Source organism: Rhinoraja longicauda, chromosome 5 (genome assembly GCF_053455715.1).
Source record: "Rhinoraja longicauda isolate Sanriku21f chromosome 5, sRhiLon1.1, whole genome shotgun sequence".
In the NCBI taxonomy this organism is placed as follows: Eukaryota; Metazoa; Chordata; class Chondrichthyes; order Rajiformes; family Arhynchobatidae; genus Rhinoraja; species Rhinoraja longicauda.
The window spans coordinates 40,579,032-40,595,274 of NC_135957.1; the positions used below are offsets into that span (position 1 = coordinate 40,579,032).

A 16,243-nucleotide genomic window follows, 5' to 3' on the forward strand; every position below is an offset into this window, starting at 1 on the left:
GCGGCACACCTAATTTAGCACGGGGGTCCAAATTTCGTCATTGCAGCGCATTTATTTCTACTCTCAATATCTCGTGTAATGTCATTATTTCGGTTTTTATCCACATTTATAATTGTGAATTTCACTATTATATGTATCTGAATTTGTGATTTAAAATTCGGAGTGTTAACAATTTCACTTTTAGACAATAGACAATAGGTGCAGGAGTAGTAGGCCAGGAGTAGGAGTAAACTTTTATATGTATCTATAATTTCACTGGCACACGAGCAACATCTCACACACCAATGCAACGTTTATTCAAAGACATAAGACTGCAAATTCTGGAACCTTGCGCAAAAAAAAAGTGCTGGAGAAACACAGGCATCATCTATGGTTGGGTGGGCATGGATAGACGATGTTTGGGTCTGAAGGGTCCCGACCTGAAACGACGCCCGTCCATTCCCTCCACAGATGCTGCCTGACCCGCTGTGTCCCTCCAGCATTCTGTCTTTTTGCTCTATTCAAGGGGAGCATCCAGCAGAAATGTAACAGTTATCCCACTTTCGCATCCACTCCCGACATACGAGGTGCATTTTACAGAGGCCAGTTTACCCGAGAAACCAGCACGTCTTAGGCGTGTGGGGGGAAACCGGAGAACCCGCAGAAAACCCACGAGGTCACAGGGAGAACGGACAAACACCACAAAGATATAGCACCCGAGGGCAGGATCGAACACGGGTCTGTCTCTGTCTCAGTGAGGCAGCAGCTCTGCGCCTCTGTGCTGCCCTCAGTGACAGGGAACAAGAAAGCCCAACTCCCATCCATTCACCCAGGGGCATTTAGCCAGACCCCTCCATCACCCTTCTCTCCTTCAGTGAGTCCCAGAAAGCCCTTGAACTTTAAACGTGTGTTTGCCGATCATCCGAGGGGTGGGGCAACTCTGCCCATGAGCCATACACTTGATCATGCTCCAAATTATTACCTCTAGCCTTTGGAAGATGTATTGGCGATTGGTTCAATATTTCACACGTGGTTCAAACTGCGAGCTTTAAGTTTGCTCGGACCTGCTGCCAAGTGTATGTGCGGTGCAAGCAAACGTCTCGCATACTCGTGCAAACTCAGAGGGCTGCGAGGAAAAGAGACGCCTTCGCCATGAAGCTGTTGTGGTGCGGTCTTCTGTACTGTGCCCTGGTTATCATCGTCCAAGTTCGTGCGTACAATTACCGACGGAACAGGGCTCCAGCCCGGAGGATTCCGCTCTCGCCGACGAACAGATACACAAAACCAGCTCTCGCACAACATGCCAACATCGGACAAGGTACCAAGAAATGTAACAAAGCTTCTCTCTTCCCTCTCCCACCTGTCCGGTGGAAACTGTAGTGAAATTCTCCCGGGAGTTCACTTGACTGTAATAAATAAGTCTGCAAGGATTCCCTGCAGTTGGAGCTTGATTCAATTGTTATGATGTGGTTGTTATGATGTGGACACGATTATTTCAAAATCAATTTCACACAACTAGTTAAGGATGCCGATTCTTGTAAAATGTATTGGCGCCTTAATAGGACAGAACTGCTACTTAACAAATAAATCCCTAACCAAAATGAATTACAACGTAAGAAATTGGTTATTATTAAATACGTTAAAATCTACAAACCTAATTTAGCACGGGTGTCCAAATTTCGTAATTACAGCGCATTTATTAATACTCTCAATATCTCGTGTAATGTGATTATTTCGGTTTTTATCCACATTTATAATTGTGAATTTCACTATTATACGTATCTGAATTTGTGATTTAAAATTCGGAGTGTTAACAATTTCACTATTATATGTATCTATAATTTCACTATTTTATAATTTTACTATTATATTTCACTCTATAATTTCACCATTATATGTATCTGAATTTGTGATTTAAAATAAGGAGTGTTAACATCTTCCATTGTATATTTATGCAATTTTTTTCTTCTGGTATCAAGACAATTAATATTTCTTACATTTACTTTAAAAATGCATAATATTCATGACTTTAACTACCGTCCAGTATCATGTCAGAACATGGCAATATACAAAGAATTGGAGGGTAGTGATTGCAAAGCTTTGGCGGTAATTTAATTTGTAGACTGAGTCAAACAGATCAAGATCTTTTAAACAAGTCCAGGTTCAATATTATGTTGCACATTTTTGTGGAATTCTTCACTTCCCTTCACTTCTTGTTCACCTTCATTCCAATCAAACTATCCGTGTAAAAATCCCAAATAAAATTGTAGGACCTATTCTGACTACTTTAATATAGTTCTCTTTGATCCCATGGGTTCATTATTAATAGCTAAGCGTAAAGTATTCTGATCACATTGATTAAAGCAGAGCACACGTTTTTGAAGATTTGAGGTAAAGCAAGTGATATTCATCCCAAATTATTTTACAAACTGCTTGATAATGTAATCGTAAACCTAAGGCAACCTTGTGAAATTGCCCTGCAGAATTGCTACTGGGATTTGTTTCTGGTAATGATCAGGGATAAATTGCAATGCAATCCATCATGCTCTGAAATGCCATTCATATCATTCACCTTGAAGTTGATTGAAGTGACTTTGTCAATAATGCATGTGTTAAATTACGCTTCCAAAGAAGTCTAACTCTTTTGTCGGGGTTTTTTTAGGTCTTAGAAATACTCTAAAATTAAATTTTAGTCTATAAAGATGAATGTGAGCTGTGAGGAATATACAAAGAGGCTCTGATGTGATTTATACAAATTGGGTGAATGGGCAAATGTAGGGTAGATACCGTTTTAAATGGATACATGTGAGGTTATCAGCTTTCATTCTGAATGAACAGTGAGAGGTTGTGAAAATGAAAGGTGCAAGGTGACTTGCACCTTTGCTTACCAGTCACTGTCTTTTGCTTACCAGTCACTGAGAGCAAGCATTTGGGTGCAGCTAATACTTATGAAGTCAAACTCATTGCATGAGGATTTGTGTACGAGAACATGAAAGCCTTGCTGCATCTGCAAAGCATCTTGGTGAGAACCCATCTGGAGTTTTGTTTGTAGCTTTGGTTTCCTGTCCTGAGGAAAGGTGCTCTTGCCCTGGAGGAAGAGCAACAAAGTTTATAAGACTGATTGCAGGATGGTAGGACTGGCGCACGAGGATAGACTGGACTGGTGCACCCTGTGTCCACAGGCACGCAAGAGAATGTGGGACTCCAACTGAACCGGATATATATTAGATACCAAGTGAATGTTTCCCTTGGTGGAGGAGTCCAGAGCGAGGGTCACAACCTCAAGACAAAGGGAACATCATTTAGAACCAAGATCAGGAAAAATCTCTTACTCAGAGGGCGGTGAACCTGTAGATTTCTCTCCCACGGAACCAATGGAAACCTGATCAGAGGACAATTATATACAATATATATTTATAGCTACTATATATAGCCACTTTTATATATAGCCACTTTTATTTCACTTTGTCATAATGCATATAACGTTTTTTTAATTAAAGCATATTTTGGCATTAAAACTGTCTGCTAATAACAGGAGAAAGTCAAAGGTTGATCTTCGTTTGAAAATCATAGTGATTTGATCAACTGTGGGTCCATTACCCCATTTTTCCCATAATGTTCTTTATTTCTGTATTTCCTCAGTGATTCCCTAGTTCAGTGGCCCTCTCTCTCTCTAAAACACTAAAGGCTGAATCAAGTTTGCTCCTGGTAACTTTTGATCCATATTTGACATACCCATGGAAAACAGCACAAAACCAAAGGAAAAATATTGGCACATTGTGAAAATAAGTCTGCTTTTTTTCAATATTTGCAAAACTGTCCTTTTTTGATTTCTTCCATTTCTTTTTAAAAATTCAATTTGCATCATTCTTTTTGCCCCCTTTGCAGTCTCTCTCAAATATTTCTCTCGATTCTTAATTAATTGGCTCTCCCTTACCATCTGATTGACTTTTACATTCCCAGTTCCATTTTCCCCTGCTCTCCATTGATGTTCACACCTTTCCCTCACCAACCTACCCACCCACCTCCACACCCCATTCCCACCTAATCCAACTATGATTCTTTCAGATGAAACTAATTGATTATTCTGCAGCACTAAGGCACAAAGAAACACACTCTGAAATAATCTTACATTTTTCTTGCAAGACCTTTAAAGTAAGAGGCAAAATGAAACCAAAAGCAATATTTGTCATTCATTTGCATGTAGGTATAATACAACTCATTATAAGAAATTTGGGTAACTATTTAAAATTTGGAATTGTCCATCAGGTTGTGCGGCTTCCCATTCACAGTATTCTAATCCAGCTGTATGAATATTGATTTCTCTAACTTGAAGAAACCCTTGCTTTCCCTCTCTCTCTGTCCCTCCCCCACCCTAGTTCCCTGACTAGTTTCACCGTCCTTCTGATTAATTCTACTGATTGTATGCCTCCTTGTCACCTACCCCTCAGCTGACAATGAGCCATTTTACATTTCCTTATCATCGTCTGGTTTGATCTGTCATTTTCACACCGTACCCTCCCATATCTCTAGACTCCCTCTCCCCTGACTCTCAGTCTGAAGAAGGGTCTCGACCCAAAACGTCACCCATTTCTTCTCCCCAGAGATGTTGCCTGCCTCACTGTGTTACTCCAGCATTTTGTGTCTATCTTCAATGAAAATGTATTTACAGTGAAAGTAAAGACACACACAAATGTCTACTGATTTTTGGCACCAACTCTTGTCTCCGCCTGATATAAGCAGATTCTTCCCATGAGCATTTTTGCAAAGTTTCCCCCGTTTGCACGCTGCATTTTTGGCAGATGTGGGAGCCGAGCAAAAGGATATAAACAATTTGGTGAATCCTCCACCAAAGTTATCACAGACAAGTTTCAAAACACCCACAGAAATTCTCCCTTGCAGCAGCCAACGAGCCTTAGAAATATGGTTCTTTACCTGGCCGGATTTTCATGTTAACAGTGAAGGAACAGCGCTTTCCATTCTTCTTGCTGGTCGGTGCCAACACAGCTTTGCTGAGGCATCGAGTGGAAACTACTTGCTGTCTGCACCAGGAGATCTGTGGTATCTGAGGGCAGGAAAAAATGCAGCAGGACTCTTCAATCAATCAGACTGAATGATCCAAACAAGGAAGCTAAAATAAGGATACATCTGGCCAGGAGTTTATTTCCAGTTGGAAAGGAGTGGCACTCATCATTCTTGCTGACAGTCGCCCACACAATGTTTATGGCCCAGCGAGCAGAGATTTTCCCTAATCTGGCATTAGATTCAGTTTGGTGGCCAATTGTGGTGTATGTGAATAAACCAAAAAAAACATGGAAACTCTTCAATAAACCAGACAGTAAGTCATTGGTAAGCCACACTGTCTAAACTGGAAGAATGATAAACATCCATATCATGTGCAGGGAATAAAATGATAATTGGGGTAGATAGATCAGATTGGAAGGAGAGAGATATAAAAGAGACAAAAAATCTACATAAAAAGACACAAAATGCTGGAGTAACTCAGCAGGTCAGACAGCATCTCTGGAGAACATGGACAGGTGATGTTTCTGGCCGGGACCCTTGTTCAGACTGGTTGTGGTGGGTGGGGGGTGGGGGGGGGGGGGGAGCTGGTAGAGAGGTGGGGGCAGGATAAAGGCTGGCAAGTGATAAGTGAATACAGGTGAGGGGGGATTGTGAAGCTAGAGGAAGGACTATAGGTGGAAGGGGATGGGATGGGAGGGGGGAAATGGATGCAAATCCAAGTAGAGCACAGAGAACAGAGGAGGAAGGGGAAAATGGAGGGGGGGGGGGTTATTTGTAGATTAGTTACCTAAAATTGGAGAATTCAATGTTTGTACTATTAGAGTGTAAGCTACCCAAGCAGAATATGAGATGCTGTTTCTTCAGTTTTCATGTGGTTTTAACCTGGCAATGGTGGATGCGTAAGACAGAAAGATCAATATGGGAATGGGAACCAGAGGTAAAATGGTTAGCAACTGGGAGATCCCGCAGAACTTGGCGGACCAAGCGCAGGTGTTCTGCAAAACGGTCACCCAGTCTATGCTTGGTCTCGCGGATGTGCAACATGCCTTGGCTTACAGAGCCCACGTGTTTGGTGAAATGGGAAGCATCATTTCAAGATTGTTTTTCATGAGAGAGAATGAGCTTGTGTAATAACATAACATAACATAACATAACAACACTTTATTGTCACTCGGCACAACACCGAGCGAAATTTCAGCAGTCACACAAAATACAGCAAAAAGAAAAGAACACAGGACACCCGACCCCAACACAAACATCCATCACAGTGACTCCAAACACCCCCTCACTGTGATGGAGGCAACAAAACTTCCCCTCTCTTCCCCCCGCACCCACGGACAGGCAGCTCGACCCCTACCGAGGCAAACGACACGCACAGCCCCCGCAAGGGGATGGAAGGCCCCCCGGCCGAGCCGCCCCGGGCACCGAAACGTCCCGCGGCCACACCGGGCGATGTTAAGTCCAGCGGCCGAGCCGCACCGGGCACTGAAACGTCCCGCGGCCACACCGGGCGATGTTAAGTCCAGCGGCCAAGCCGCACCGGGCACTGAAACGTCCCGCGGCCACACCGGGCGATGTTAAGTCCAGCGGCCAAGCCGCACCGGGCATTGAAACGTCCCGCGGCCGAGCCGCACCGGGCACTGAAACGTCCCGCGGCCACACCGGGCACTGAAACGTCCCGCGGCCACACCGGGCGATGTTAAGTCCAGCGGCCGAGCCGCACCGGGCACTGAAACGTCCCGCGGCCGAGCCGCACCGGGCACTGAAACGTCCCGCGGCCGCACCGGGCGATGTTAAGTCCAGCGGCCGAGCCGCACCGGGCACTGAAACGTCCCGCGGCCGAGCTGCGCCGGCAATGTTAAGGCCCGCAGCCGAGCCGCACCGGGCACTGAAACGTCCCGCGGCCGAGCTGCGCCGGCAATGTTAAGGCCCGCAGCCGAGCCGCACCGGGCACTGAAACGTCCCGCAGCCGAGCTGCGCCGGCAATGTTAAGGCCCGCAGCCGAGCCGCACCGGGCACTGAAACGTCCCGCAGCCGAGCTGCGCCGGCAATGTTAAGGCCCGCAGCCGAGCCGCACCGGGCACTGAAACGTCCCGCAGCCGAGCTGCGCCGGCAATGTTAAGGCCCGCAGCCGAGCCGCGCCCCGGGGAAGAGACCTAATAAAATAAAGGTTTCCCCCCGCCCCACCCCACCCCACACCCCCACCACACACCCCCACCACACATACACAGCCAAAAACAGAAACAAAAACCATCCCAACACCGACACAAACAAAAAAAAAGAAAAAAAGACAACAGACTGCCAGAGAGCCGCAGCCGTTAGGCGCAGCCAACTCCTCCCAATTGTTCAATGTATGAAGAAGCAAAGTAACCCCAACTGCAGCCTTTGGTTTTCCACATTTAGTTATGCAAGTTAGAAGTTGCATCAGATTTGCTGTGGTAATACTGGAAATCATAGCTTTACTGTCATTATTCATTCAGTAACCTTGAGCCAACGCTACTTTATCTGTCATTTAAAAAAAATGTGCATACAGAAATTGAAATTGGACTCTGGTATGTCTTCATGTTTTAAAAATTCAGCAAACAATATGAACAGCTTCTGAGAAGGAAGGTGAAGATCTATGTCTTTTCCTCTCAAACAAACCACTGGACATGTCATCACTTATATGTCATCATCTTAGAATGTGGTGGTCGCTGTACAGAGGCGAGCATTGTTTTACTGTTCGTTCAAAGCCAAATTCCTATCCGCCCTTTGACAAATCCCCAGCAATCACCCTGGTCTCATCAATCTCCTTCAACCCTCACTTAACCTCAAAAGCTATACCTGATATTAAAAATATCTCCACGGCCTCTGCCATATTTTGTTCATTTTTTAAAAGAAAGATTCTTCTACAGAAAGGACATAACTTTTAAGACATAGTTGCAAAATAGAGGTGGTGTGTCCATGGAACAAATTACCTTTACCGTTTTCTACAATGACAAGAAACAGGAGGAATTTGTTATCCCAGTGCAAACCACAGATGGCTTCTGATTGATTTCCAATCTCTCAGTTTGGCTTCTGAGTCAGCTCTTCTAAATATTCCAGTGACTCTTTCCAAACCAACCATGTAGCTTCCTGTGCTCTGCCCTCTGAGGTCCCTTCATAAACCATTAGATCTTTCACAGTCTCTGTTTGTATCCATTTTCCTCATCAGTATTTGCTGACCATTCATAGTCATAGTCATAGAGTGATACAGTGTGGAAACAGGCCCTTCGGCCCAACTTGCCCACACTGAGCAACATGTCCCATCTACACTAGACCCACCTGCCTGCTTTTGGCCCATATCCCTCTAAACCTGTCCAATCCATTTGTGTACCATTTCTTCTTTGATGTGTGTGGCTACGTTAAATATTGATGTCACTGTAAAATTGTAAAGCACCAAAATGTAATTTATCATGCCAAGATAATCAGGTTGATTACTCATGTTTCTAAAATTAAATTGAATACCTAGAATTTCACTTGATTACTTTGAAGTTTTGGTACTCAGTTTGTAGAACTTTCTCTCAAATGCATTCAATCACATTGAATAAAACAAATGTGATAAATTTAAGTATGTTTGGCATGACTCGTAAAATGGTCTGTCAGTAGTATATCATTGAAAATCTGAATAACTTTATGTTTTTGAATTTACCTTAGTCATTTCTGAACCACTTATGTTAAGGAGAAGATGGTTAGCATTCATCAAAAGAACCAACAAAAATATTGAATTCTAGGTATGCATGTTTAATGAAGTCAGAGCATGCCTTTAACATTCTACAGCATCAGTTAAAAAATGCTCATTCTTATTGTACTGTTCCAAATATGACAAGAAAAATCTTACTTGATAAATCTCCTTGACCATCCCAGCAGCAATAGACATACACAGGCCTTCCAGATTTGTATCAGTTCTGACAAGTTCTAATGAAAGATCGTCAACTTGTAATGTTAATTCTATTTCCCCCCTTCATTGAAACTTTCTGACCTGCTGAGTGTCTCTTGTAATTTTGTTAACTTCAGGTTTCCTGAAGTTGCAGTGATTTGTCTCTCCCAGTTACAGCATTGCAGTTTCTCTCTCTTTCTTGTTCTTGTTTATCTTCTTCCGCTTACATCTGCTCTGGTCAGATTGCCAGTGACCAATAAGCTTTCACCACCTTCTCACAGCCAACACCAGCACCATTTGTGTCATTCAGTCTCTCTTGGTCCCCACCCTGTCACAGACGATTCATTTGTTCTCTCCACCCCTCCACAATTTAAAACACATTTGTTTTGCAAACCTGCAGCAACAATCATTTTTCTCTCTCCGAGGATTCTGCCCGATTTGCTGAGAATAACCAGTCTCTATTTTTATTTCAGATTTTCCACATCTGTAGTTATTTTGCATAATTTGGTCAACACTGAGACAGTTTATGACCACCTTGAGCCATTTTCCATTATTTATAATTCTAATTCTACCAGCTTCAGTCTCTTCTGCTCATCCAATGGCCTCTCACATGCATCCATACCATTTAGCTCAATGACTCCCTGTGGTTGCAAATTCCACATTCTGTAGGTAAATATGGAACTTCTAAATATCTCTATTTGGTTATACAACCGAGTGACAGGTTTTGCCCAACTCTATGAATGCTCTCTCTCTCTCTGTTTATTATCAGCACATGTTTTTTCATAGAATTATGGAAAGTCTACACAGAATCAGGCCACTTCTGTGTGCATTTCCCCCCATATGTGATATATTCTAATCCCACTCCAATGCTTGCTTCCTATTCTGTTTAATAGTAATCTTTTTTAAGTGATAATTTATAAACTTTGCTTCAAAAATGGTTTGTTCGAGATTATCCTTACACTTTATATATATATGATCAAAGAAATACATTAAAAAAATATTGTGGCATATAAAACTGACTAATCAACTTCCTTCTTTCCAAATCACTACTGGAACATGTACAATATGGGAAGAATAATGTTATTAACAATAAGTTTGTATTACTTTGTAGATTTGAAATTTGCTTTTTAAAACAATTATTTTATGGAACCAGGAAACACAAGGTAATATCATGGTTGAAGTTGAAGTACATTGCATTTGCGTGCAGTTCTGGCCTGGTCACCAAGATGTAGGATGGATGTGATAATGCTGAAGACCAGAGGAGATTCACCAGGATGTTTCCTGGGATGGAGCAGTTCAGTTAAGACGGGAGAATGGAGAAGCAGGTCTATTTTCCCTGGACTGAAGGATGTTAAGATGGAATATCATTGAGATTTATTAAATAATGAGGTGACAGGGCAGACTGCATGAAACTTTTAAACTGAACGATTTAGGTTCTGGATAAGGAGCAATAAATTTAACGGGGATATGAAGGGTATCTTCTTTGCCAAGAGAGTAGAAAGGACCTAGAATACACTGCCTCAGAGAATGGTTGAAGCTGGGTCACTGACCATAAGACCATAAGACACAGGAGCAGAAATGGACCATTAGGCCCAATGAGGCTACTCCACCATTCAATCATGGTGGATCTATATTTCCCTCTCAACCCCATTCTCTTGCCACTCCCCATAACCTTGCAGCCTAATGACAGCATTTAGTTAGTATTTAGATGAGTACTTGAATCACTTACACATAGATGGTATGGACCAAGAGTTGGATGATGGAATTAATACAGAACGCTGCCCACTGGAGGAGTTGGGCCCAATGGCCTGTATCTGTGATGTACTGTTCTATGATTCCATAAAGTAAACATTTTGCAGTAGCAGTTTGGATTTTTAACAGCCTGTAGCTTGCAGGAGGAAATATAGAATTAAAGTAGGAAGCAGTCCACAGCTTTAAAGTCATGGATAAAGAGATTGCAATTGCAACCAGTCATGATTTCAACACCCCAAGCATCAAAGAAAAGGTAAACAAGGAAGAACATATCTCAATCTATTTTGGTAAAAGTCATTCAACTTACATTTTCTGTGTACAAATTTCACTTTGTGTTATTATGACTTTGTAAATAATGAAACGTTACATTTAATTTTGCTAAGACAATGTCACTATGCAGTGGCTGACTTTCACCAGCAGGTGGCTTGTGGTATGTATTTCCCATATTTGCCTCTCCTAATTTGGTCATAATAATAATAATAATAATAATAATAATAATCATTCATTTATTGTCATTGCAACGAGTACAACGAAATTAAAAAATAGCCAATCCTGACGGTGCGTACAAACATATATGCAATAAATGCAAAAACAAATAAATACATAAATACAATTATATTAAGTACAAGATTTTTTAACGGTGTTGCCTAGTGCAAAGGTAGTGTTCAGTTCTCGTATGGCCCTGGGGTAAAAACTGTTCTTAAGTCTGTTTGTTCGGGATTTGATCGACCTGAAACGTCGACCAGAGGGCAGATGAACAAACAGACGGTGGCCGGGGTGGGATGGATCTTTTATTATTTTGCCTGCTCTACTGAGGCAGCGTAGGCTGAACAGGTGCTCCAGGGAGGGCAGTGAGCAGCCGATGATCTTCTGGGCCGTCGTGATGACCCTCTGAAGGGCCTTCCTGTCCTTTTCTGAGCAGCTGGCATACCATGTGGTTATACAGTATGCCAGCACACTCTCGATGGAGCAGCGATAGAAGGACAACATGAGCTTCTCCTGCAGGTTGGTTTTCCTGAGGATCCTCAGGAAGTGGAGTCTCTGCTGTGCCTTCTTTACTGTGGTGATGGTGTTGGTAGACCAGGTAAGATCCTCTGCGATGTGCGTACCCAGGAACCTGAAAGCGGGTACCCTTTCCACACAGACCCCATTGATGTAGAGTGGGTCGTATTCTACACTGGTTTTTCTAAAGTCAATTATAAGTTCCTTTGTTTTGGAGGAGTTCAGGACCAGATTGTTCACTGAACACCATGCTGCCAGCCTTTGGATTTCATCCCTATAGGCTGTCTCATCTCCTCCTGAGATGAGTCCAACCACAGTCGTGTCATCCGCGAACTTGATGATGGTGTTGGTGGGATGGGTGGGGGCGCAGTCGTGAGTGTAGAGGGAGTAAAGGATGGGGCTCAACACACAGCCCTGTGGTGAGCCGGTGCTCAGTGTAATGGTGGAGGAGAGGTGAGGGCCTATTTTGACGGTCTGGGGGCGGTTGGTCAGGAAGTCCTTGATCCATTGGCAGATGGTTTGGGAAAATCCAAGGTCGGAAAGTTTGGTGACCAGTCTGCTCGGGATGACCGTGTTAAAGGCAGAGCTGAAGTCGAGGAAGAGCATCCTCACATAGCTCCCCTGGTGTTCAAGGTGGATCAGTGCAGTGTGAAGAGCAGTGTCGATGGCATCCCCTGTAGACCTATTTGCTCTGTAGGCAAACTGGTGTGGGTCGAAGGTGGGTGGGAGGCTGGCTTTGATGTGCTGCAGGACCAGTCTCTCGAAGCACTTTGTGATGACCGGTGTGAGTGCTACCGGACGGTAGTCGTTAAGGCCGCTGATGACAGACTTTTTCGGCAGTGGGATGATTGTGGCGGACTTCAGGCAGGGAGGGATGGTGGATTTTAAAAGGGACAGGTTGAAGATTTTTGTGAAGACCTCAGATAATTGGTCTGCACATTCCCTCAGCACTCTGCCCATCACACCATCGGGGCCTGCAGCTTTCCTGGGATTCACTGCTCTGAGCACGCGCTTAACATCATACTCCTGCACAGTGAAGGTGTTGCTGTCAGGTGCTGGAGAGGGTGTTATGTCTGCCACTGTAGCTTTCACCTCGAAACGAGCAAAGAAACAGTTAAGTTCCTCTGCCAGCGAGACGTCGCCGTCGGCAGTCGTGCGGTTGCTGGTCTTGTAGTTGGTGATGTGCTGGATGCCTTGCCATACCCGCAAACTTACCAGCACACAAAACTTACCAGCACACAAAATCGTAAGCTATTTATATTAATATTTTTAGAAATATGGAAGTATGTTTTGAAAAATGTTCAAAGATATTTTATGTGGTTATTTCCATTGTATTTTATATGGTCTGTTTTTTCCCCCACAGAATCACAATGTAGAAGTCAACCCCAAGATGTGGTTTTTATCATCGATAGCTCTCGTAGTGTCCGACCTCACGAGTTTGAGCAAGTGAAAGTCTTCCTGGGCCATATGGTTGACACATTGGATATTGGACTTGATAGAACCCGTGTGGCAGTCATCAACTATGCAAGCACAGTGAAGATTGAGTTTATGCTGAACACTTACACCAACAAACGAGACATGAAGCGCGCAATCTCTCAAATTGATCCACTTGCAACTGGCACAATGACCGGTTTGGCCATCGAGGGTGCCATGAACAAGGCTTTCGTGGACATTGCCGGGGCAAGGCCTAATGACCGTGGTGTCTCCAGAGTAGCCATTATTGTGACAGATGGACGGCCCCAAGATCAGGTGTCAGAGATCTCTGCAAGGGCTCGGGCAGCTGGCATTGTGATCTATGCGGTTGGTGTGGGCAGGGCTGACATGATGTCTCTCAGACAAATGGCCAGTGAACCCCTGGATGATCATGTCTTCTACGTGGAGACATACGGAGTGATTGAGAAGCTGACATCCAGGTTCAAGGAGACACTTTGTGGTAAGCAGTTAGTGGAGGGAATAGACTCAGCAGATGTGGAATAAATGAAATAATTGTGTTAAAGCTTATCTGCACTTCTTGGGGGTGATTTGTTGTCCATGGTACTTTGAAAGTTAGGGCACCACAGCTCCAGCGACCAAGTTCAAACCTGCCCTTTAAGTGGTGTCTGTGTGGAGTCATAGAGTCATAGAGTGATACAGTGTGGAAACAGATCCTTCAGCCCAACTTACCCACACTGGCCAACAATGTCCCAGCTACACTAGTCCCACTTGCCTGCGTTTGGTCCATATCCCTCCAAACCTGTCCTATCCATGTACCTGTCTAACTGTTTCTTAAAGGATGGGATGGTCCCAGCCTCAACTACCTCCTCTGGCAGCTTGTTCCATACACCCACCACCCTTTGTGTGAAAAAGTGAATTCTCGGATTCCTATTAAATCTTTTCCCCTTCACCTTGAACCTATGTCCTCTGGTCCTTGATTCCCCTACTCTGGGCAAGAGACTGTGCATCTACCCGATCTATTCCTCTCATGATTTTGTATACCGCTATAAGATCCCCCCTCACCCTCCTGCGCTCCATGGAATAGAGACCCAGCCTACCCAACCTCTCCCTGTAGCTCACACCCTCTAGTCCTGGCAACATCCTCGTAAATCTTGTCTGAACCCTTTCAAGCTTGACAATATCTTTCCTATAACATGGTGCCCAGAACTGAACACAATATTCTAACTGCGGTCTCACCAACGTCTTATACAACTGCAACATGACCTCCCATTTGTTTGCATGTTCTCTGTGATTGGGTTTGTTCAGGTGAGTTGCCTCATTTTCTTCCGGAGCTGGTAAGTTAGTTGGCTACTGCATATCACGTGTGGAAACAGTAATTGATTAGTAACCGCAGCTTGGGCTCACCTCGGGATATTTTAGTAGTCAATTGCCTATTGGGAGAGTCTATGGGGCTGAGGTTGAGAACATAGAATAGTACAGCACAGAAACATGTTGGCCCATAATGTCTGTGCTAAACCTGATGCCAATTTAAACTAAGCTCCTCTGCCTGCACCCAATCCATATCCCTCCATTCCCCGCATATCCATGTGCCTATCAAAAAGCCTCTTCAATGTCACAATCGTATCTGCCTCCATCACCACTGGCAGCTCGTTCCTGGCAACAACCACCCTCTGTGTAAAAAATACTTGCCCCACATATCTCCTTTAAACTTTACCATTCTCGCCTTAAAACTATGCCCCTCTTATATTTGATTTTTCCACCCTTGGAAAAAGGTTCTGAATGTCTAACCTATCTATGCCTCTCATAATTTTGCATACTTCTATCAGGTCTCTCCTCAGCCTCCAATGCTCCAGAGAAAACAACCCAAGTTTGTTCAACCTCCCCGTAACTAATAGCCTCTAGTCCAAGCAGCATTCTCGTAAATATCTTCTGCAAACAGAAGGCAGAAAGTAGGAACAAATGAGAGAAGTGCGAGGAGGGTGGCACTGGACGAGAGATCATTTTGTCAGTCGGTCTTAAGGCAGGACCTCACCCACTTCCGACACTTTGCTTCATGAGACTGTCATAGGGGTGGCACGGTGGTGCAGCAGTAGAGTTGCTACCTTACAGAGACCCGGGTTCAATCCTGACTACCGGTGCTGTCCATATGGAGTTTGTGCATTCTCCCCGTTACCTGGATGTGTTTTTTCCCGGCTGCTCTGGTTTCCTCCTACACTCCTAAGACGTACAGGTTTATGTTAATTGGCTTGTTAAAAGATTGTAAATTGGTGCTTTGTGTGTGTAGGATTGTGTTAGTGTGTGGGGATCGCTGGTCGGCGCAGACTCGGTGGCCTAAAGAGCCTTTTTTCCGCTCTGTATCTTTAAGTTAAACTAAACGAAACTGCACCTTCTTCAGCCACAGTTGGTCTCAATCCAAACATCAACAACCATCCAGACCGTTCTTCAGCATCTGCTTTCTGGAGAACATCAGAGAACTGTTGAAAGTACCATCTCATAGAGACTTAATGCACAAGCAGTGGCAAGTAACCCAAAAGTCTGGATGTTCCCTTTAAGTGGTGCTGGTTGAGGATTTTTACTGCTGTAACTGTAATTCTTATGCTGTAACTGTAATTCTTATGCTGTAACTGTAATTCTTTTTGTGCACAACCCGCAGGCATTGCCACTTTCATTTCACTGCACATCGTGTATGTGTATGTGACAAATAAATTTGACTTGACTTGACTTGACTTGAACCAATGTCCAACTATGTAAAATGCATTAACTGTGTAAGGGCAACACAGCAGCACAGCTAGTAGAGCCCATGCCTCACAGCGCCAGAGACTTGAGTTCTATCCTGACCTCAGGTGTGGAGCTTGCACGTTCTCCCTGTAATTGAATGGTTTTCCTCCAGGTACTCTGTTTTCCTCCCACATCCCAAAGACATGCGGATTTGTAGGTTAATTGGCCTCTGTAAATTGCCCCTATTGTGTGTCGGAAGTGGGATAACATAAAATTAGTGTGAATAGGTGATCAATGGTCAGCATGGACTCGGGGGGCCGAAAGGCCTGTTTTCATGCTGTTCCGCCAAACTACAAAATCTAAAGTACAGTGCTGAGCTTTCTGTATAGCAGTCCTGGTGTCAAATCATCTTTGTGCTGAATGAATGAATGAATG

General features: G+C 43.9%; 1 protein-coding gene across 1 annotated transcript in view; it reads left to right on the plus strand.

The window, feature by feature from the left end:
- Positions 1–1,131: 1,131 nt before the first annotated feature.
- The window catches only part of LOC144593908 (uncharacterized), a 32,373-nt gene continuing 17,261 nt past the window's right edge, over positions 1,132–16,243 (plus strand). Inside the window, exons 1-2 of the mRNA XM_078400040.1 lie at positions 1,132–1,297; positions 13,020–13,589. Of these exons, the coding sequence (XP_078256166.1) occupies positions 1,132–1,297; positions 13,020–13,589 (736 nt within the window). The remainder of the gene's footprint in view (positions 1,298–13,019; positions 13,590–16,243) is intronic.